At 38.7% G+C, this 24,900-nt stretch overlaps 1 protein-coding gene across 3 annotated transcripts in view; it reads left to right on the forward strand.

Annotated features, from left to right (window-relative positions):
* Positions 1-24,900, forward strand: part of ntn4 (netrin 4) — an 82,736-nt gene that overhangs the window by 46,312 nt on the left and 11,524 nt on the right. For all 3 annotated transcript variants that reach the window (XM_062066415.1, XM_062066416.1, XM_062066417.1), the window contains 3 exons: positions 170-451; positions 15,945-16,071; positions 21,071-21,256. In XM_062066415.1, the coding sequence (XP_061922399.1) occupies positions 170-451; positions 15,945-16,071; positions 21,071-21,256 (595 nt within the window). The remainder of the gene's footprint in view (positions 1-169; positions 452-15,944; positions 16,072-21,070; positions 21,257-24,900) is intronic.

Here is a 24,900-nt window from a genome sequence, read left to right on the forward strand (position 1 = left end):
CAGAATGTGACACGATACATGACACAGACGATGATACCGTCAAAAAGTGGCCCAATGGGATGCAACATTGCCGCGTTTAGAGCATGAAAGCAAATCTCAATATTCAAAACGACTCTCATTGACCACCAAACCTTTTAATTGATGCTTTTATTGTGAAATGTGCCCGCAGGTGATTTACCGGACTCTGCCCAAGTGGGAGTCTTTGGACCCCTTCGGCCTGGAGGGCCAGCAGCAGCTGCGGGTGACCAACGTTAGGATCCGCCTCCTCCAGCGCCAGCCGTGCCCCTGCCAGGCCAAAGAGCCCGCCTCCTCGGGCGGGGACGCCCCGCCCACCCGGCACTTCGCCATTTACGACTTGATCGTGAAGGGGAGCTGCTTCTGCAACGGCCACGCCGAGCACTGCGTCCCCGCGGCGGGGTACCGACCCATCCGGGACCGCACCAACCACGTGGTAAGAAGCCTGTTACCATGGCAACGATCATTACCACCATTCCATTTGTAATACTCACTGCTTTGCCGCTCACTACTGCCCCCAGCAGGCAGTGAGTGGAACTGCATCCACTTCACAACAATCATTCCTGTTAAACGCACACCATGTTTGTTCGGAAGCGGAGATGCAAACACGGGATTGTGCGAGTAAATACTTGGCGCAGGAATATAATAACACAGCCTTTAATGATGGGGGGGGGGGGGTCAGTCACCTTTCTTTCATCTTTCACCCCCACCCACTCAGATAAGCAGCTTCCTGCTGGCGGCAAGATGTTAGATATTGATGCATGGCGTGCTAATGACGGCGTTGATGAAGGTGTTAATGGACACACACACACACACACACACACACACACACAGACACGCACGCACGTCCACAATCATCAACAGGAAGCGAACGCTTTCTTTCCAATTTTCGTCTTTTTACCGCCGCCAATGTTTGCTTTGCCACGTGTTTGTTTTTTTATTTGGCACGACTTCTTAAAAAAAGGACTTTGTGCAGGGCTGGGCTGCACGTCAGGGGAAAAAAAAAAAAACACCAGCTTTTGCTGTAGGCCGAGATCAAGATGCTGATCCAAGCAGGGAAAAGTGCTTCTTTGTTTGAGTGGCCCAACCCAAAATGGTTCGAATAAAAGTCTTTGGGACGCGTCGCAAGTTTACAACGCCAAAACAAACCTCAATATTTCAAAAGTCTTACCTAGAATCACACGGTCATTGGTATATAATCATCCCAAAGTCCTGCTTTTTAATGTTCAAATTGACTGGTGGTCCTCAAACGCATCGCTTATTTTGGTACCCTTCAATAGCTTGGCACCGAAACAAAAAAGTGGTACAAAAAGAATGTGATACGAAACATTATGCAGATATTGGTACCCTTCAAAATGGCCGGTAACTCAACAGTAGGGTTCCCAATAGTGGGTATTTTGGTGCCGTTAAAATGGTGGCACGACACAAAACAGCCACTTAATAGTGCCGAAAAGTGGTACGAAACAGAATGTGACACGATACATGACACAGATGATGACAATACCGACGTTGGCACCCTTCAAATTGTTGGTAATTCAACAGTAGGGTACCAGAAAGTGTCTATTTTGGCACCCTTCAATATCTTCACAAAAGGGTGCTGAAAAGTGGTACAAAACAAAATGTGACACGATACGTGACACAGATGACGATACCGACTTTGGCACCCTTCAAATTGTTGGTAATTCAACAGTAGGGTACCAGAAAGTGTCTATTTTGGTCGCCTTCAATATCTTCACAAAAGGGTGCTGAAAAGTGGTACAAAACGGAATGTGACACGATACATGACATAGATGATGATGATACCGACATTGGTTTCCTTCAAATTGTTGGTAATTCAACAGTAGGGTACCAGAAAGTGTCTATTTTGGCACCCTTCAATATCTTCACAAAAGGGTGCTGAAAAATGGTACAAAACAGAATGTGACACGATACATGACACAGATGACGATACCGACATGGGTACCCTTCAAATTGTTGGTAATTCAACAGTAGGGTACCAGAAAGTGTCTGTTCTGGTCCCCTTCAATATCTTCACAAAAGGGTGCTGAAATGTGGTACAAAACAGAATGTGACACGATACATGACACAGATGACGATACCGACATTGGTACCCTTCAAATTGTTGGTAATTCAACAGTAGGGTACCAAAAAGTGTCTTTTTTGGTCCCCTTCAATATCTTCACAAAAGGGTGCTGAAAAGTGGTACAAAACAGAATGTGACACGATACATGACAAAGATGATGATGATACCGACCTTGGCACCCTTCAAATTGTTGGTAATTCAACAGTAGGGTACCAGAAAGTGTCTATTCTGGTCCCCTTCAATATCTTCACAAAAGGGTGCTGAAAAGTGTTACAAAACAGAATGTGACACGATACATGACACATATGACGATACCAACATTGGCACCCTTCAAATTGTTGGTAATTCAACATTAGGGTACCAGAAAGTGTCTATTTTGGTCCACTTCAATATCTTCACAAAAGGGTGCTGAAAAGTGGTACAAAACAGAATGTGACACGATACATGACACAGATGAAGATGATACCGACATTGGCACCCTTCAAATTGTTAGTAATTCAACAGTAGGGTACCAGAAAGTGTCTGTTCTGGTCCCCTTCAATATCTTCACAAAAGGGTGCTGAAATGTGGTACAAAACAGAATGTGACACGATACATGACACAGATGACGATACCGACATTGGTACCCTTCAAATTGTTGGTAATTCAACAGTAGGGTACCAGAAATTGTCTTTTTTGGTCCCCTTCAATATCTTCACAAAAGGGTGCTGAAAAGTGGTACAAAACAGAATGTGACACGATACATGACACAGATGATGATGATACCGACCTTGGCACCCTTCAAATTGTTGGTAATTCAACAGTAGGGTACCAGAAAGTGTCTATTCTGGTCCCCTTCAATATTTTCACAAAAGGTTGCTGAAAAGTGGTACAAAACAGAATGTGACACGATACATGACACATATGACGATACCAACATTGGCACCCTTCAAATTGTTGGTAATTCAACAGTAGGGTACCTGAAAGTGTCTATTTTGGCCGCCTTCAATATCTTCACAAAAGGGTGCTGAAAAGTGGTACAAAACAGAATGTGACACGATACATGACACAGATGATGATGATACCGACTTGGCACCCTTCAAATTGTTCGTAATTCAACAGTAGGGTACCAGAAAGTGTCTATTCTGGTCCCCTTCAATATTTTCACAAAAGGTTGCTGAAAAGTGGTACAAAACAGAATGTGACACGATACATGACACAGATGACGATACCGACATTGGCATCCTTCAAATTGTTGGTAATTCAACAGTAGGGCACCTGAAAGTGTCTATTTTGGTCGCCTTCAATATCTTCACAAAAGGGTGCTGAAAAGTGGTACAAAATGGAATGTGACACGATACATGACACAGATGATGATGATACCGAAATTGGTACCCTTCAAATTGTTGGTAATTCCACAGTAGGGTACCAGAAAGTGTCTATTTTGGCACCCTTCAATATCTTCACAAAAGGGTGCTGAAAAGTGGTACAAAACAAAATGTGACACGATACCTGACACAGATGACGATACCGACATTGGCACCCTTCAAATTGTTGGTAATTCCACAGTAAGGTACCAGAAAGTGTCTATTTTGGCACCCTTCAATATCTTCACAAAAGGGTGCTGAAAAGTGGTACAAAACAGAATGTGACACGATACATGACACAGATGACGATACCGACATTGGCACCCTTCAAATTGTTGGTAATTCAACAGTAGGGTACCAGAAAGTGTCTTTTTTGGTCCCCTTCAATATCTTCACAAAAGTCGGCAGTGTTTTAGCTATTTGTAAGTCACTAATCCTCGCTTCCATGGTGACAAATAAAGTAAGTTTCTTACAACTACTATTATCACTGGAGGACAAGGGATAGCTAAACATGCTTCACTACACACCGTAGGAGGATACAATAGCTCACCGGCGTCACAATGTAAACAAACGCCATGGGTGGATCTACACCTGACATCCGCTGTAATGATACCAAGTACAGGAGCCCATCTCGTCGATACTACTACGATTACATCGGGACAACACTAACACCAACAATATGATTTGTTATCACTTTAATGCGGAAATTTGTTGTAAAAATCTGCATCCGCATCTGTTCCTGACACATGTGTTTCAGGCTGGCTTCCCTGAAAACAAGCCCCGCCCACTCTGCTTTGTTCCTGGTCTGAGCTGCTGTGACCTAGATTACCCTAATAACTCCTATAACACTCAAAAGTGCAGATTTCAACCATTGAAATACTTTCTATAGTTCAAGACTTACGGTCATTTAAAAAAACAGCACTGCACATCATAATGGTTAGGGTTGGGGTTAGGGTTAGGGTTAGGTTTGGGGTTAGGTTTAGGGTTGGGGTTAGGGTTAGGTTTGGGGTTAGGTTTATGGTAAGGATTTTAGGGTTAGGGTTGGGGTTAGGGTTAGGGTTAGGATTAGAGTTAGGGTTAGGGTTAAGGTTAGGGTTAGGTTTGGGGTTAGGTTTATGGTTAGGGTTAGGGTTGGGGTTAGGGTTAGGGTTAGGAATAGGGGATGTGCACTGTCCATCTACAATCCAACGGACTCACACTCACACCTCATTTAGGCCCCCCGGATGTCTGGTGTATGGTTAGGGTTGGGGTTGGGGTTAGGGTTAGGGTATGGTTAGGGTTAGGGTTGGGGTTAGGGTTAGGTTAGGGTTAAGGTTAGGTTTAGGTTTGGGGTTAGGGTTAAGGTTAGGGTTAGGTTTGGGGTTAGGTTTATGGTTAGGGTTGGGGTTAGGGTTGGGGTAAGGGTTAGGGTTAGGAATAGGGGATGTGCACTGTCCAGCTATAATCCAACAGACTCACACTCACACCTCATTTAGGCCCCCCGGATGTCTGGTGTATGGTTAGGGTTAGGGTTGGGGTTAGGGTATGGTTAGGGTTAGGGTTGGGGTTAGGGTTAGGGTTAGGTTTGGGGTTAGGGTTAAGGTTAGGGTTAGGTTTGGGGTTAGGGTTAAGGTTAGGGTTAGGTTTAGGCTTTGGGGTTAGGGTTAGGGTTAGGTTTGGGGTTAGGGTTAAGGTTAGGGTTAGGGTTGGGGTTGGGGTTAGGGTTAGAAAGAGTTTAGGGTTAGGGTTAGGGATAAAATGTAATAATCACTTGTTCTTCTCTTGTCTGATACTTTACATTAGTTTTGGATGATACCATACATTTAGGTATCGATCCGATACCAAGTAGTTACAGGATCATACATTGGTCATATTCAAAGTCCTCATGTGTCCAGGGACGTATTTCCTGAGTTTGTAAACATAATATAAATTTTTTTTTAAAAGAAAGAAGATTTTGTGATGCTAAAAAATGGCAAATACAGTTTTGATGTTAAGGGTCTAGAATAAATATGTCGAATGTCCGGCGGGCCGGATTGAAAATCTCAATGGGCCGCATGTGGCCCGCATGCCCTATTTTACCCAGGTCTGTTGTATACTGCACTATTAATAATGGTGCTCGCTCTTGTTAAAAATATGAAGTAGCAAATAAAATGTGCATGTGCCATGTCTTTTTATTTTTTCGGACTATAATGTGCAATAATGTTATATGTGTATAAGTATATATATATATGCATATGTATGGATATATGCATGTGTGTGGATATATACTTATATATAGATACATATCTTCTTTTTTATCTTTTTTTTACTATTTATATAACTAAATTATTGTGTATGCACCTTAGGGCAGTGATTTTCAACGTTTTTTGAGCCAAGGCACAAAAATGCGGAGGCACACCACCAGCAGAAATCATTAAAAAATGAAACTCAGTTGACAGTAAAAAGTCGTTGTCGCAATTGTTGGATATGACTTTAAAGGCCTACTGAACTGACATTTTTTTTATTTAAACGGGGATAGCAGATCCATTCTGTGTCATACTTGATCATTTCGCGATATTGCCATATTTTTACTGAAAGGATTTAGTAGAGAACATCGACGATAAAGTTCACAACTTTTGGTCGCTAATAAAAAAGCCTTGCCTGTACCGGAAGTAGCGTGACGTCGCAGGTTGAAAGGCTCCTCACATTTCCCCATTGTTTACACCAGCAGCGAGAGCGATTCGGACAGAGAAAGCGACGATTACCCCATTAATTTGAGCCAGGATGAAAGATTCGTGGATGAGGAACGTGAGAGTGAAGGACTAGAGTGCAGTGCAGGACGTATCTTTTTTTCGCTCTGACCGTAACTTAGGTACAAGCTGGCTCATTGGATTCCACACTCCCTCATTTTTCTATTGTGGATCACAGATTTGTATTTTAAACCACCTCGGATACTATATCCTCTTGAAAATGACAGTCGAGAACGCGAAATGGACATTAACAGTGACTTTTATCTCCATGACAATACATCGGTGAAGCACTTTAGCTACGGAGCTAACGTGATAGCATCGGGCTTAACTGCATATAGAAACAAAAGAAATAAACCCCTGACTGGAAGGATAGACAGAAGATCAACAATACTATTAAACCATGGACATGTAACTACACGGTTAATGCTTTCCAGCCTGGTGAAGCTTAACAATGCTGTTGCTAACGACGCCATTGAAGCTAACTTAGCTACGTTACCTCACAGAGCTGTGCTAAAAACATTAGCTATCCACCTACGCCAGCCCTCATCTGCTCATCAACACCCGTGCTCACCTGCGTTCCAGCGATCGACGGAGCGACGAAGGACTTCACGCGATCATCGATGCGGTCGGCGGCTAGCGTCGGATAGCGCGTCTGCTATCCAAGTCAAAGTCCTCCTGGTTGTGTTGCTGCAGCCAGCCGCTAATACACCGATCCCATCTACAGCTTTCTTCTTTGCAGTCTCCATTGTTCATTAAACAAATTGCAAAAGATTCACCAACACAGATGTCCAGAATACTGTGGAATTTTGCGATGAAAACAGAGCTTTTTGTATTGGATACAATGTGTCCGAATACTTCCGTTTCAACCATCGACGTCACACGCATACGTCATCATACATAGACGTTTTCAACCGGAAGTTTAGCAGGAAATTTAAAATGTCACTTTATAAGTTAACCCGGCCGTATTGGCATGTGTTGCAATGTTAAGATTTCATCATTGATATATAAACTATCAGACTGCGTGGTCGCTAGTAGTGGCTTTCAGTAGGCCTTTAAAGCATAACCAAGCATGCATCACTATAGCTCTTGTCTCAAAGTAGGTGTACTCTCACCACCTGTCACATCACACCCTGACTTATTTGGAGTTTTTTGCTGTTTTCCTGTGTGTAGTGTTTTACTTCTTGTCTTGCGCTCCTATTTTGGTGGCTTTTTCTCTTTTTTCGGTATTTTCCTGTAGCAGTTTCATGTCTTCCTTTGAGCGATATTTCCCGCATCTGCTTTTGTTTTAGCAATCAAGAATATTTCCGTTGTTTTTATCCTTCTTTGCGTGGACATTGTTGATTGTCACGTCATGTTCGGACGTACTTTGTGGACGCCGTCTCTGCTCCACAGTAAGTCTTTGCTGTCGTCCAGCATTCTGTTTTTGTTTACTTTGTAGCCAGTTCAGTTTTAGTTTCGTTCTGCATAGCCTTCCCTAAGCTTCAATGCCTTTTCTTAGGGGCACTCACCTTTTTATTTATTTTTGGTTTAAGCATTAGTTACCTTTTTACCTGCACGCTGCCTCCCGCTGTTTCCGACATCTACAAAGCAATTAGCTACCGGCTGCCACCTACTGATATGGAAGAGTATTACACGGTTACTCTGCTGAGCTCTAGACAGCACCGACACTTGAAAACAACACATTTTTTGCAGACTATAATTACTGGTTTGCAAAAAAGATTTTTAACCCAAATGGTTGAAATTAGGTCATTTCCCACGGCACACCAGACTGTATCTCACCGCGGCACAGTGGTTGAAAAACACTGCCTTAGGGGATGTGCTCCAATTTCGTTGTTATTTGAACCTGTTCACTGTAATAATGACAATAAAACTCTATTCTATTCTATTTACTCTACATTCTCAACTCCTACCTAAAAGGACACGTTGGGTTCTTTGCCGAGTAAAAACAAGAACTATGGAAAGACAAACGTTATTGATTTGCAATAATCAAAGCGATCGGCGCAGACAAAATGATTGATGATTTTAATGCTGCCGGCGACTGGACGTCTTTTCACGCCAAGAAATTCCAAGCGGCCTTTTTGCTGAGCGTGGCGAAATCCTTCCGGAAAACATCGCGGGATTGGGAGGTTTCGTCGGCACGGCAACCAGAGTAAGAACAACAATAATAATAATAATAATAATAGCGATGTTATTGCTGCTCGCTGCTGCAGAGATTCTTCGGAGGAACAGTATTGACGGTAAATATTTGTGCAGCCGCCAAGGTTTGAACAGTAAATCTCTGTGGCGTGTCCTGAGAACACCTGGCGAGGGCACACACACACACACACACACACACACACACACACACACACAGGCACGCACACAATGTTGTTATGTAACTGCTGGAGTATAAACCCAAACAAGACAGCAAAGTAACTTCTCTTTGCCCACATTAATTAAGCTCGCGTTAATACGGAGGGTGTTTCAAGAGGAGGGTGGAGGTCAAAGGTTAGAGTTAGCTTTAGCTTTAGCTTTAGCTTTAGCACTAAGCCTGCGAAGGTGGTCGTTATGGCCAGGCTAAATCTCCGGAAATGAACGAAACACAAAGTAATATCCTGTGTAGCGTGCATGCCTCACAAGCGGGATGCTTGGCTTCTTGTAGTGTGTGTGTGTGTGTGTGTGTGTGTGTGTGTGTGTGTGTGTGTGTGTGTGTGTGTGTGTGTGTGTGTGTGTGTGTGTGTGTGTGTGTGTGTGTGTGTGCCATGAAGTCATTACAGTCCAGACTCTTGTGCAAACCCCCCGCCTCAACACACACAGTAGCGCCTGCGGTCGAGGGTGATTACATCGTCTGTTAGTTAGCCACAATGCTAACACACATCAGAATGATGTCCCTGAATAGCTACTGCACACACACACACACATGCAAACACACGCGCGCACACACACGCACAGACACACAATTAAATGCTGCTAAAATCCCTGTTTAAGTCACCTTTTTTAGAAAATACCCCACAATTGTTTGCAATATGCCACATATATTGTTTTGATATCCAAACATTGAATTAGTTTATTGACTTAGATATAAGACACACGTCTTTTTCGATGCCCTTATATGGGAAAAATTCAAACTATTACTTCCTCCTCCATGTACTCGGCTTCAAAAAGATAAGGTTGTGAATATTTGTCCAAAAATAGTCGTCTCTGTTGTCTTGTTACCAAGTCTGCCATGATTCCAACACACTCAGGTTTGTTTCCGGAAGTAGGAACACACAGTTGTTGCCGGGAGTAGGAAGTGTGTTGCTATGGAAACGGAAATAAATTCAAAGAGGAAAGAAGTTCCGGTGTTGCTTAAATTGACCAAAATACGGTAAATATTGAACATATTACATATTTTTATGAAGGTATTTGTTACTACGTTGTATATATACTTGCAGTGTGTATATTGTACATATTTCATATTGTTATGAAGGTGTCTGTTACTATATCATATATATACTTGCAGTGTGTATATTGTACATATTACATATTGTTATGAAGGTGTTTGTTACTACATTATATATAGACTTGTAATGTGTATACTGTACATATTACATATTGTTATGAAGGTGTCTGTTACTACATTATATATATATACTTGCAGTGTGTATATTGTACATATTACATATTGTTATGAAGGTGTCTGTTACTACATTATATATATACTTGTAGTGTTGTATATTGTACATATTACATATTGTTATGAAGGTGTCTGTTACTACATTATATATATACTTGCATTGTGTATATTGAACAAAAAACATATTGTTATGAAGGTGTCTGTTACTACATTATACATATACTTGCAGTGTGTGTATTGTACATATTACATATTGTTATGGAGGTGTCTGTTACTACATTATATATATACTTGCAGTGTATATATTGAACATATTACATATTGTTAATAAGGTGTCTGTTACTACAATATCCAGTGTATATATACTTGCAGTGTGTATATTGTACATATTACATATTATGAAGGTGTTTGTTACTACATTATATATATACTTGCGTTGTGTATATTGAACAAAAAACATATTGTTATGAAGGTGTCTGTTACTACATTATACATTTACTTGCAGTGTGTGTATTGTACATATTACATATTGTTATGAAGGTGTCTGTTACTACATTATATATATACTTGCATTGTGTATATTGAACATATTACATATTGTTATGAAGGCGTATGTTACTACATTATATATATACTTGCAGTGTGTATATTGTACATATTACATATTATTATGAAGGTGTCTGTTACTACATTATATATATACTTGCAGTGTGTATATTGTACATATTACATATTGTTATGAAGGTGTCTGTTACTACATTATACATATACTTGCAGTGTGTGTATTGTACATATTACATATTGTTATGAAGGTGTCTGTTACTACATTATATATATACTTGCAGTGTGTATATTGAACATAATACATATTGTCATGAAGGTGTCTGTTACTACATTATATATATACTTGCAGTGTGTATATTGTACATATTACATATTGTTATGAAGGTGTCTGTTACTACATTATATATATACTTGCAGTGTGTATATTGTACATATTACATATTGTTATGAAGGTGTCTGTTACTACATTATATATATACTTGCAGTGTGTATATTGAACATATTACATATTGTCATGAAGGTGTCTGTTTCTACATTATATATAGAATTGTAATGTGTATATAAAAGTCGTAAGCGTTTTTTAATCATATTTAAAATACCAAAAAAAAATGAAATGTGTGTATTTGTCTGTCATAATGATTGTGAATGATATGCAAAAAAAAAAAAAAAAAGTGCAGTTCCCCTTAAATTCAATATTGTAAAACTCAGTGTTACTGTTCAAACTGTGTGTAATGTTATAGTGGCCAAAAAGATTAAATATAGTTGTTTTTGATGAATATTTAGGCTTACTGTGTACTGTATTTCAATGTTGGTCATTATGGTGGGACTTGGAGACAAAAGTTTGAGGAGCACTGCTCTACGACATCAAATATAAGACGACACAACCTTTTCTTCGGGAAAATAAATGAAGCGTATGAGAGCAAAATTGCTGTGTGTGTGTGTGTGTGTGTGTGTGTGTGTGTGTGTGTGTGTGTGTGTGTGTGTGTGTGTGTGTGTGTGTGTGTGTGTGTGTGTGTGTGTGTGTGTGTGTGTGTCTTGCTCTGGGGTCAGTTCAGACAGAGGACACGTTGGATCACGTGTTCGGATCAAGGCAGTGACACATCACACACACACACACACACACACACACACACACACACTCTCACACAAATTCTTGTATTTGTCACCTTCTTGAGACCTCCGAAAAATGCCTACCTCTTTAGGACCAGCCTTTCTAGATATATAAAGATGTGTATTTACAACATTAATAATATATACATACTATGCAAATATAAAAAAAGGTCAGTTTTAAGTGAATGTATTTATTTTATTTTAATTTTTTGTTTGTAATTGGTTTTTAATCTTCATTATTTACTTCAAGTTGTTACAGTATGTCTCTATATACATATTTATTTATTTTTTATAATTAATTTTGGCCAAAGGGGGCTCATTTCAATTTCTTACACACACTTGTTATTACATATGTTGACCAGAGGGGGAGCACCACACATTTTTACACACACTTGTTATTTCATATGTTGCACTTTTAAAGGCCTCCTGAAAGCCACTACTAGCGACCACGCAGTCTGATAGTTTATATATCAATGATGAAATCTTAACATTGCAACACATGCCAATACGGCCGGGTTAACTTATAAAGTGACATTTTAAATTTCCCGTGAAACTTCCGGTTGAAAACGTCTATGTATGATGACGTATGCGCGTGACGTCGATGGTTGAAGCGGAAGTATTCGGACACATTGTATCCAATACAAAAAGCTCTGTTTTCATCGCAAAATTCCACAGTATTCTGGACATCTGTGTTGGTGAATCTTTTGCAATTTGTTTAATGAACAATGAAGACTGCAAAGAAGAAAGTTGTAGGTGGTTTAGCGGTGTATTAGCGGCTGGCTGCAGCAACACAACCAGGAGGACTTTGACTTGGATAGCAGACGCGCTATCCGACGCTAGCCGCCGACCGCATCGATGATCGGGTGAAGTCCTTCGTCGCGCCGTCGATCGCTGGAACGCAGGTGAGCACGGGTGTTGATGAGCAGATGAGGGCTGGCTGGCGTAGGTGGAGCGCTAATGTTTTTATCATAGCTCTGACGAGGTCCCGTAGCTAAGTTAGCTTCAATGGCGTCGTTAGCAACAGCATTGCTAGGCTTCGACAGGCGGCACAGCATTAACCGTGTGGTTACAGGTCCAGTGTTCGGTTCGGTGTCTCCTGATAATAGTATTGTTGATCTTCTGTCCATCCTTCCAGTCAGGGGTTTATTTCTTTTGTTTCTATCTGCATTTAAGCACGATGCTATCACATTAGCTCCATAGCTAAAGTGCTTCACCGATGTATTGTCGTGGAGATAAAAGTCACTGTGAATGTCCATTTCGCGTTCTCGACTCTCATTTTCAAGAGGATATAGTATCCGAGGTGGTTTAAAATACAAATCCGTGATCCACATTAGAAAAAGGAGAAAGTGTGGAATCCAATGAGCCAGCTTGTACCTAAGTTACGGTCAGAGCGAAAAAAGATACGTCCTGCACTGCACTCTAATCCTTCACTCTCACTTTCCTCATCCACAAATCTTTCATCCTGGCTCAAATTAATGGGGTAATCGTCGCTTTCTCGGTCCGAATCGCTCTCGCTGCTGGTGTAAACAATGGGGAAATGTGAGGAGCCTTTCAACCTGCGACGTCACGCTACTTCCAGTACAGGCAAGGCTTTTTTTTTTATCAGCGACCAAAAGTTGCGAACTTTATCGTCGATGTTCTCTACTAAATCCTTTCAGCAAAAATATGGCAATATCGCAAAATGATCAAGTATGACACATAGAATGGATCTGCTATCCCCGTTTAAATTAAAAAAAATTCATTTCAGTAGGCCTTTAAAACCAACACACAGTCAATTTTAAAAATCCCTCCTTTTTGGACCCACCGTCATTTTGATAGATTTCCCCACCAGGGGTGCAAATGAGATCTCTATTTTTTGTGTCTTGTAATGTGCTTAAGGCCGACGACAAACGAGTCCGGGACCACAGATGGCCCCTGTGCCGCACTTTGGGCAACTCAGCTGTAGAAGCTAACTGTTAATGGCCACTATAGTCTTAGTAGCGTAGTGTATTTGTTCATCCTATGGTCACATATGGGACGCGGGTTGTCTTAGGTCAGCACCGGAAGTCGTACAGATCATCTGCAGGGAAGTCCTTCTTTAGCTGCCGTCTTGTTTCATCATACACTATATTGCCAAAAGTATTTGGCCACCCATCCAAATGATGGTGTCCTAATCACTTGGCCCGGCCACAGGTGTATAAAATCCAGCACTTAGGCATGGAGACTGTTTCTACAAACATTTGTGAAAGAATGGGCCGCTCTCAGTGATTTCCAGCATGGAACTGTCATAGGATGCCACCTGTGCAACAAATCCAGTCGTGAAATTTCCTCGCTCCTAAATATTCTGGGTTTGGAGGTTGCCAGGAGAACGGTACAATTCGGGTGTGAAATTTGGTGGAGGAGGAATTATGGTGTGGGGTTGTCTTTCAAGAGTTGGGCTTGGCCCTTTAGTTGCAGTGAAAGGAACTTTGCATGCTCCATGATACCAAAACATGTTGGACAATTCCATGCTCCCAACCTTGTGGGAACAGTTTGGAGCGGGGCCCCTTCCTCTTTCATCATGACTGTGCACCAGTGCACAAAGCAAGGGCCATAAAGACACGGATGACAGAGTCTGGTGTGGATGAACTTGACTGGCCTGCACAGAGTCCTGACCTGAACCCGATAGAACACCTTTGGGGATGAATTAGAACGGAGACTGAGAGCCAGGCCTTCTCCACCAACATCAGTGTGTGGCCTCACCAATGCGCTTTTGGAAGAATGGTGGGAAATTCCTAAATACACACACCGCAACATTGTGGACAGCCCTTCCCAGAAGAGTTGAAGCTGTAATAGCTGCAAAAGGTGAACCCACATCATATTAACCTATTCAGTGGCCGTGTGGTTAGAGTGTCCGCCCTGAGATGGGTAGGTTGTGAGTAGGGATGTTCGATAATGGCTTTTTTGCCGATATCCGATATTCCGATATTGTCCAACTCTTAATTACCGATACCGATATCAACCGATACCGATATATACAGTCGTGGAATTAACACATTATTATGCCTAATTTGGACAACCAGGTATGGTGAAGATAAGGTCCTTTTTAAAAAAAGAAAAAAAATTAAAATAAGGTAAATAAATTAAAAACATTTTCTTGAATAAAAAAGAAAGTAAAACAATATAAAAACAGTTACATAGAAACTAGTAATTAATGAAGATGAGTAAAATTAACTGTTAAAGGTTAGTACTATTAGTGGAGCAGCAGCACGCACAATCATGTGTGCTTACGGACTGTATCCCTTGCACACTGTATTGATATATATTGATATATAATGTAGGAACCAGAATATTAAAAACAGAAAGAAACAACCCTTTTGTGTGAATGACTGTGGATGGGGGATGGAGGTTTTATTGTAAATGTATCTTGTGTTTTTTATGTTGATTTAATTAAAAAAAAACACAAAAAAAACGATAACGATAATAAAAAAAAAAACGATACCGATAATTCCCGATATTACATTTTAAAGCATTTATCGGCCGATAATATCGGCAGGCCGATATTATCGGACATCTCTAGTTGTGAGTTCAAATCCCGGCCGAGTCATACCAAAGACTATAAAAATGGGAGCCATTACCTCCCTGCTTGGCACTCAGCATCAAGGGTTGGAATTGGGGGTTAAATCACCCAAAAAAAGATTCCCGGGCGCGGCCACCGCTGCTGCTCACTGCTCCCCTCACCTCCCAGGGGGGTGATCAAGGGTGATGGGTCAAATGCAGAGACTAATTTCGCCACACCTAGTGTGTGTGTGACAATCTTGGTACTTTAACTTTTCAACTTAAATATTGAACCCTATGGGTTAGGAATGGGATGGCACTTCAAGTTCATATGTGAGTCAAGGCAGGTGGCCAAACACTTTTGGCAATATTGTGTATATTGCTGCCTTTGCACCTGTCAATGTATACTTTTGTGTGCACATTAAATCAAAAAAATCAAAAATCCTGACTTTGGAGCAATGTTCACGGACTCTAGTATTTGGCCCTCTATTAGATGCAATGGTTTTCCGTGTATTGGGACCATGATTTCGGTCCTAACTTGTTCTCATATGGAAGGTACTTTTCCTTGTTGATGTCTCAAGAAGGGTAGAAATACAAGTACACACACACACACACACACCGTGGGAAACAATGTTGAAGTTTAGCAAACATACTTTTTGTTCACATGTAGCGTCCATCTGTGGGTGTGTGTGTTGTGTGTGTGTGTGTTGTGTAACTGTGTGTCCCACATATCACGCTGTAACGCAAACAAATAAAGAGCTTCCTCAGATGCCTTGCCCCCCCCCCCAGCCCCCCATTCAATCATTATCCAGCATACATAGCATTCCAGCTTTCAGGAATGACAAGGAGATTGTTATTGTGCTCTCAGTGCTGCATACTTGCACTCTTCTCATGCACACACACACACACACACACACACACACACATACAGGGGCCAGACGGCGAGGATGTTCCCTGGAGAAGACTTGTCAAGCGCGTCACTAACGACCTCGTCTGATGTGCGGCAGGTCCACGGGAAGTGTGTGTGCAGACACAACACGGCCGGCGAGCACTGCGAGCGCTGCGCCCCGCTCTACCACGACCGACCCTGGCAGCCCGCCGACGGCCTGACGGGGGCGCCGCACGAGTGCCGCAGTGAGTGTGTGCCGAGTACGCCGCCTGTGCATGTTGTTATGTAACGCGGGGACAAAAGCAGACCACAGGCTGGACCGCCGGCCTCTTGACGGGCCTTTGTGGAGCCTACCAATATGGCCGCCGCACACATGCACCTATTCAAATTAACAGTATTTTTTTAATTGGTTATCATTTGAAAGTATTTGAAAGCGGTATAGTTGTCACTGTACAACACAGCAGCAGCAACACAACCAATGTTGGAATAGCGCTAAGAAGCTAACCTTTTTTTATTTTTTTTTATTTTTTTTTTCAAATCATACCAGATTTTCGGTGTATTAGATGGAATTTTTTGTTTCGACTGTCATCTGCAGAAGAGTGCAAGAAGACTGCACATGGCAGTCGAAACAAAGAATTCCATCTAATATACCGAAAATATGGTCTGATTACAAGAAAAAGAAAAAAAAGAAGGTAAACTTCTTTTATTTTTATTTTTTTCAACCAATTAAAAAAATACTGTTCATTTTAATATCATTTGAAAGTATTTGAAAATGGTATATATATATATATATATAGTTGTCACTGTACAACACTGCAGCAGCAACACAACCAATGTTTTAATAGTGCTAAGAAGCTAGCTATTTATTTATTTATTTATTTTTGATTGTAATAAGACCATATTTTCGGTATATTAGATGGAATTTTTTGTTTCGACTCATCTGCAGTCTTCTTGCACATGACAGTCGAAACAACAAATTTCATCTAATATACCGAAAATATGGTCTGATTACAAGAAAGGAAAAAAAAAAAAAAGGTTAAGCTTTTTTTTTTTCTTTTTTTTTAACCAATTAAAAAAAAGTACTGTTAATTTTAATATAATTTGAAAGTATTTGAAAGCGGTATAAATGTCACTGTACAACACTGCAGCAGCAACACAACCAATGTTGTAATAGTACAAAGAAGCTAACCTTTTTTTTTTTTTAATTTTTTCAAAATTTTCCCGTAATCGTACCAGATTTTCGGTATATTAGATGGAATTTTTTGTTACGACTGTCATCTGCAGTCTTCTTGCACATGACAGTCGAAACAACAAATTCCTTCTAATATACAGAAAATATGTTCTGATTACAAGATGAAGAAAAAAAGTTAGTCTCTTTTTTTTTTTTTTTCTTTTTTTTTTTTTTAACCAAAAAAAAAAATACTGTTAATTTTAATATATATTGAAAGTATTTGAAAGCGGTATAGTTGTCACTGTAAAACACAGCAGCAGCAACACAACCAATCTTGTAATAGCGCTAAGAAGCTATCTTTTTTTCATTTATTTTTATTTTATTTTTTTCTTGTAATCAGACCATATTTTCAGTATATTAGATGGAATTTTTTGTTTCGACTGTCATCTGCAGTCTTCTTGCACATGACAGTCGAAACAACAAATTCCATCTAATATACCGAAAATATGGTCTGATTCCAAAAAAAAAAAGTTTTTTTTTGGTTTTTTTAACCAATTAAAAAAATACTGTTAATTTTATTATCATTTGAAAGTATTTGAAAGCGGTATAGTTGTCACTGTACAACACAGCAGCAGCAACACAACCAATGTTGTAATAGCGCTTAAAAGCTAACCTTTTTTTTTTTCAAATAATACCATATTTTCGGTATATTAGATGGAATTTTTTGTTTCGACTGTCATCTGCAGAAGAGTGCCAGAAGACCGCACATGACAGTCAAAACAAAAAAATGCATCTAATATACCGAAAATATGGTCTGATTACAAGAAGAAGAAGAAAAAAGAAAAAGAAAAAAGTTTAGCTCCATTTTTTTTTTTTTTTTTTTTTTTAACCAATTAAAAAAATACTGTTCATTTTAATATCATTTGAAAGTATTTGAAAATGGTATAGTTGTCACTGTACAACACAGCAGCAGCAACACAACCAATGTTTTAATAGCGCTAAGAAGCTAGCTATTTTTTTTTATTTTTTATTTTTTATTGTAATCAGACCATATTTTCGGTATATTAGATGGAATTTTTTGTTTCGACTCATCTGCAGTCTTCTTGCACATGACAGTCGAAACAACAAATTTCATCTAATATACCGAAAATATGGTCTGATTACAAGAAAGGAAAAAAAAAAAGTTAAGCTTTTTTTTTTTTTTTTTTTAACCAATTAAAAAAAAGTACTGTTAATTTTAATATCATTTGAAAGTATTTGAAAGCGGTATAAATGTCACTGTACAACACTGCAGCAGCAACACAACCAATGTTGTAATAGTACAAAGAAGCTAACCTATTTTTTTTTTTTTTTTTCAAAATTTTCCTGTAATCGTACCAGATTTTCGGTATATTAGATGGAATTTTTTGTTACGACTGTCATCTGCAGTCTTCTTGCACATGACAGTCGAAACAACAAATTCCATCTAATATACCGAAAATATGTTCTGATTACAAGAAGAAGAAAAAAAGTTAGTCTCTTTTTTTTTTTTTTTTTTTTTTTAACCAAAAAAAAAAATACTGTTAATTTTAATATAATAATAATAATAATACCTGGGATTTATATAGCGCTTTTCTAAGTACCCAAAGTCGCTTTACATGTTAAAAACCCATCATTCATTCACACCTGGTGGTGGTAAGCTACTTTCGTAGCCACAGCTGCCCTGGGGTAGACTGACGGAAGCGTGGCTGCCAATTTGCGCCTACGGCCCCTCCGACCACCACCTATCATTCATTCAACATTCATTCACCGGTGTGAGCGGCACCGGGGGCAAGGGTGAAGTGTCCTGCCCAAGGATAATATATATTGAAAGTATTTGAAAGCGGTATAGTTGTCACTGTAAAACACAGCAGCAGCAACACAACCAATGTTGTAATAGCGCTAAGAAGCTAGCTTTTTTTTATTTTTTTTTATTTTATTTTTTTCTTGTAATCAGACCATATTTTCCGTATATTAGATGGAATTTTTTGTTTCGACTGTCATCTGCAGTCTTCTTGCACATGACAGTCGAAACAACAAATTCATTCTAATATACCGAAAATATGGTCTGATTCCAAAAAAAAAAAAAAAAAAAAAAGGTTAGTTTTTTTTAACCAATTAAAAAAATACTGTTAATTTTAATATCATTTGAAAGTATTTGAAAGCGGTATAGTTGTCACCGTACAACACAGCAGCAGCAACACAACCAATGTTGTAATAGCGCTTAAAAGCTAACCTTTTTTTTTTTTTTTTCAAATAATACCAGATTTTCGGTATATTAGATGGAATTTTTTGTTTCGACTGTCATCTGCAGAAGAGTGCCAGAAGACCGCACATGACAGTCAAAACAAAAAAATGCATCTAATATACCGAAAATATGGTCTGATTACAAGAAGAAGAAGAAAAAATAAAAGAAAAAAGTTTAGCTCCATTTTTATTTTTTTTTATTTTTTTAACCAATTTAAAAAATACTGTTAATTTTAATATCATTTGAAAGTATTTGAAAGGGGTATAGTTGTCACTGTACAACACAGCAGCAGCAACACAACCAATGTTGGAATAGCGCTAAGAAGCTAACCTTCTTTTCTTTTTTTTTTTCAAAATGTTCTTGTAATCAGACCGTTTTCAAATACTTTCAAATGATATTAAAATTAACAGTATTTTTTTAATTGGTTAAAAAAAAAAAAGGGGAAAAAAAAGAAGCTAACCTTTTTTTTTTTTTATTCTTGTAATCAGACCATATTTTCGGTATGTTAGATGGAATTTGTTGTTTCGACTGTCATGTGCAAGAAGACAGTCGAAACAAAATAATCCATCTAATATACCGAAAATATGGTCTGATTACAAGAAAATAAGAAAAAAAGAAAAAAAGTTAGCTTCTTAGCGCTATTCCAACATTAGTTGTGTTGCTGCTGCTGTGTTGTACAGTGACAACTGTACCGCTTTCAAATACTTTCAAATGATATTAAAATTAACAGTATTTTTTTAATTGGTTAAAAAAAATAAAAATAAACACTAACCTTTTTTTTCTTTTTTCTTTTTTTCTTCTTCTTGTAATCAGACCATATTTTCGTTATATTGGATGGATTTTTCTGTTTCGACTGTCATCTGCAGTCTTCTTGCACATGACAGTCGAAACAACAAATTCCATCTAATATATCGAAAATATGGTCTGATTACAAGAATTAAAAAAAAAGGTTAGCTTCTTTTTTTTCTTTTTTTTTTCCTTTTTTTTTTTTTTAACCAATTAAAAAAATACTGTTAATTTTAATATCATTTGAAAGTATTTGAAAACGGTCTGATTAGAAAAACATTTTGAAAAAAAAAAAAAAAGAAGGTTAGCTTCTTAGCGCTATTCCAACATTGGTTGTGTTGCTGCTGCTGTGTTGTACAGTGACAACTATACCGCTTTCAAATGATATTAAAATCAACAGTATTTTTCAAATTGGTTAAAAAAATAAAATAAAAATAAAAATGAAGCTAAACTTTTTTCTTTTTCTTTCTTCTTCTTCTTGTAATCAGACCATATTTTCGGTATATTAGATGCATTTTTTTGTTTTGACTGTCATGTGCGGTCTTCTTGTACTCTTCTGCAGATGACAGTCGAAACAAAAAATTACATTTAATATACCGAAAATCTGGTATGATTTAAAAAAAAAAAAAAAAAAAAAAAGGTTAGCTTCTAGCGCTATTCCAACATTGGTTGTGTTGCTGCTGCTGTGTTGTACAGTGACAACTATACCACTTTCAAATGATAACCAAATTAAAATAGACCGTTCATTTTAACTTCATTTGCATGTGCGCGGCGGCCATATTGGTAGGCTGCACAAGCGCGAGGCCTGTCAAGAGGACGGCATGTAAGTACAGCAACATTTTACAGCGCATACAGAGCGAGATAACGCTGACCATACAGCTGGTGGAGGCAAGAACAAGTACATCATGAGGTTGCCTACAGCCACAGTCAATGTTTTTTGACTGGGAGACCTGGGCGGGTATGCTGGATTTAGAGTGGAAGGCAGTCGTCATGTGACCTCGTCGTTGTTCTCGTGTCCCAGGGTGCAAGTGTAACGGGCACGCTCGCAGCTGCCGCTTCGATTGGTCGGCGTGGCGGGAGTCTGGCCAGCGCAGCGGCGGCGTGTGCGACTGTCTGCACAACACCGAGGGGCGCCAGTGTCAGAGCTGCAAGGCGGGCTTCTACAGGGACCCCCGGCGAGCGCACAACGCCCCCGACTCCTGCAAGCGTAAGACACACACACACACACGACATTTCATTAAAAAGGGATTAGACACCTCATTTTCTTGCTGCGTGTGTGAATGCTGAGCAAGAAGGTGAAAGGTCATGGTTAGAAAGGTGATGATGTCACAGCCCCTGCCATTCACAGCCACTAGGGGGTAGGGTTTGTCCCGATACCAATATTTTGGTACCGCTACCAAAATGTATTTCGATACTTTTCAATACTTTTTTTAAATAAAAAAATGGCATTATTGTCTTTATTTGAACAAAAAAATCTTAGTGTACAGGAAACATATGTTTATTATTGTAATTTAGTCCTTAAATAAAATAGTGAACATACCAACCAACTTGTCTTTTAGTAGTAAGTAAACAAACAAAGACTCCTAATTAGGGATGTCCGATAATGGCTTTTTGCCAATATCCGATATTCCGATATTGTCCAACTGTTAATTACCGATACCGATATCAACCGATATCGATATATACAGTCGTGGAATTAACACATTATTATGCCTAATTTGGACAACCAGGTATGGTGAAAATAATAGTAAAATAAGATAAATACATTTCAAACATTTTCTTGAATAAAAAATAAAGTAAAACAATATAAAAACAGTTACATAGAAACTAGTAATTAATGAAAATTAGTCAAATTAACTGTTAAAGGTTAGTACTATTAGTGGAGCAGCAGCACGCACAATCGTGTGTGCTTACGGACTGTATCCCTTGCAGACTGTATTGATATATATTGATATATAATGTAGGAACCAGAATATTAATAACAGAAAGAAACAACCCTTTTGTGTGAATGGGGGAGGGAGGTTGTTTGGGTTGGTGCACTAATTGTAAGTGTATCTTGTGTTTTTTATGTTGATTTAATTAAAAATTAAAAAATAAAAATAAAAAAAACGATACGATAATTAAAAAAACGATACCGATAATTTACAATATTACATTTTAAAGCATTTATCAGCTGATATTATCGGACATCTCTACTCCTAATTAGTCTATGCAGTAACATATTGTGTCATTTATCAACCTATCATTTTGTCAACTAATTAATCTACTTGTTCATTTACTGTTAATATCTGCTTATTTTCAGTTTCAACATGTTCTATCTATACTTCTGTTAAAATGTAATAATCACTTATTCTTCTCTTCTTTGATACTTGACATTAGTTTTGGATGATACCACACATTCAGGTATCGATCCGATACCAAGTAGTTACAGGATCGTACATTGGTCATAATTTAAGTCCTCGTGTCCAGGGACTTATTTACTGAGTTTATAAACATAGTATTAATAAAAAAAATTCTGTGATGCTAAACAATATCGATCTAATCATAGTAGTATCGACTAGATACGCTCCTGTACTTGGTATCATTACAGTGGACGTCAGGTGTAGAGCCACCCTGTCAGGGTGTGTAGGTGACGAACCCCAAGATGCAGAGAAGGCGGCAGGCATTGTGCGAGAAAACATGATTTAATGTTCATAAAATAACACAAACCAGGAACTAGGAACAGGAAACAGGATGCCAGGAAAACAGGAACAGGAAGACGAGGAACAAAAAGACAGCAAGCTACAAACATCTACAATATATAGCTTACAGCTACACTGACATCGACAAGTAGGAATGACAATAATCCAGCACTGACTGGAGGAGAAGGCAGGTTCAAATAGCAGCTGGCTGATAGACACCAGGTGTGGCCAGGTGCCAATCAGCCACAGCTGAAGGGACAGCACTCAGAGAGACAAACAGGAAACTGGACCAAAACAAACACAGAAAAAACTAAAACTTGACCAAACTGTCAGGGACAAGCCTGACACACCCATGGCGTTTGTTTACATTGTGACGCCGGTGAGCTATTGTATCCTCCTACGGTGTGTAGTGAAGCATGTTTAGCTATTCCTCGTCCTCCAGTGATAATGGTACCTGTAAGAAATGTACTTTATTTATCGCCATGGAGACAAAGATTAGTGATTTAGAAGTAGCTACAACACTGAAGACTGTGGACGGATGTTAGCCGCTGTCTTAAAGCACCTCTTCCTGAGGGTGTTTCAGGGTTATAACTTCACCTTTATCTTGACTTTTTACACCAAAATGCGACCGTTCTCCCTTTTCTGTCTACACACTGTGTCTGCTTGTAAGTACTCTGTGTGTGTGTGCGCTGCCGAACATGCTCCTCTGCTCGTAAAACCAGCAATGTCACGACTTGAGGACGACAGGGAGGCGGGTGGTGGTGGACCGGGACTTTTTAGAGGCGGTATAGTACCGAATATGATTCATTAGTATGGCGGTACTATACTAGTACCGGTATATTGTACAAGTCTAATCCAGACCTGTTGTACATTGGACTGCTTTAAGCGTGTTTAATGTATAAAATGTGTCAAAGTGTTATTTAATGTCTCTGCTGCACTTGAGCATAAGTCATTATTTGTGGGAATCGTACGTGAACATCCCTCAACACGCCGCCACCGCACTTCTTTCTCACCAGGAATGAGGAAGAGGGCGAGTCGGGACGTGCTGGATAACACCGATTCCTGACGGTGTGTGTGTGTGTGTGTGTGCGCGTGTGACACGTCAGGCGGCCCACGCCGTGTCTCAAGGTTTACGCCATAGTTAATCATCAGGATGGCGGCATACCTTCGCCTTGACTCAGACGTCCGCACGCTTGTCCGTCTCTGCTTGTCGCCCTGTTTCGGGTGGCTGACTCAGAGAATGTGTGTGTGTGTATGTGTGTGTGTGTGTGTGTGTGTCTGGGCCGAGTCGAGCGGCGTGCTGCCCTCCACTGATGAGATGAGTCCTGAGTAAACAGCAGATAGTCATCTATAAACACGGAGCGCTGGCTACATTCTCCCCGTGATTATCTGACAGATGTCAACTCAGTGCTGCAGGTATGCTGCAGTGTGTGTGTGTGTGTGTGTGTGTGTGTGTGTGTGTGTGTGTGTGTGTGTGTGTGTGTGTGTGTGTGTGTGTGTGTGTGTGTGTGTGTGTGTCTCTCTAAAACAACAGTCAAAATGCACCAGACCTTTTAAAAACATTTCTCACAATCATTTTGGAAATGTTTAATCATCACTATGGCAACCTAAGATGAACTAACAGTAATTGACCCGTGTGAAGTTTGTCCCGCTTATAATATTAAATAATTTATATAATATATATTTATGTATATATATTATACATATATATATATATATATATATATATATATATATATATATATATATATATATATATATATATATATATATATATATATATATATATATATGTATAATATACATATTATATATATTATATAATAATATTACAAATAATATATATAATAGTAATATTTATATATATAGAAATATATACTATAATAATATAATATATATAATAATAATATATATTATAATATAATATACACAAATATATACATATATATATATATATGAATATATATATATATATATACTATAAGAATATAATATATATAATAATAATAATATATATTATAATATAATATACACAAATATATACATATATATATATATATATATATATATATATATATATATATATATATATATATATATATATATATATATATATATATATATATATATATATATATATATATATATATATATATATATATATATATAT

The sequence above is a fragment of the Entelurus aequoreus genome, linkage group LG12, assembly GCF_033978785.1.
Source record: "Entelurus aequoreus isolate RoL-2023_Sb linkage group LG12, RoL_Eaeq_v1.1, whole genome shotgun sequence".
In the NCBI taxonomy this organism is placed as follows: Eukaryota; Metazoa; Chordata; class Actinopteri; order Syngnathiformes; family Syngnathidae; genus Entelurus; species Entelurus aequoreus.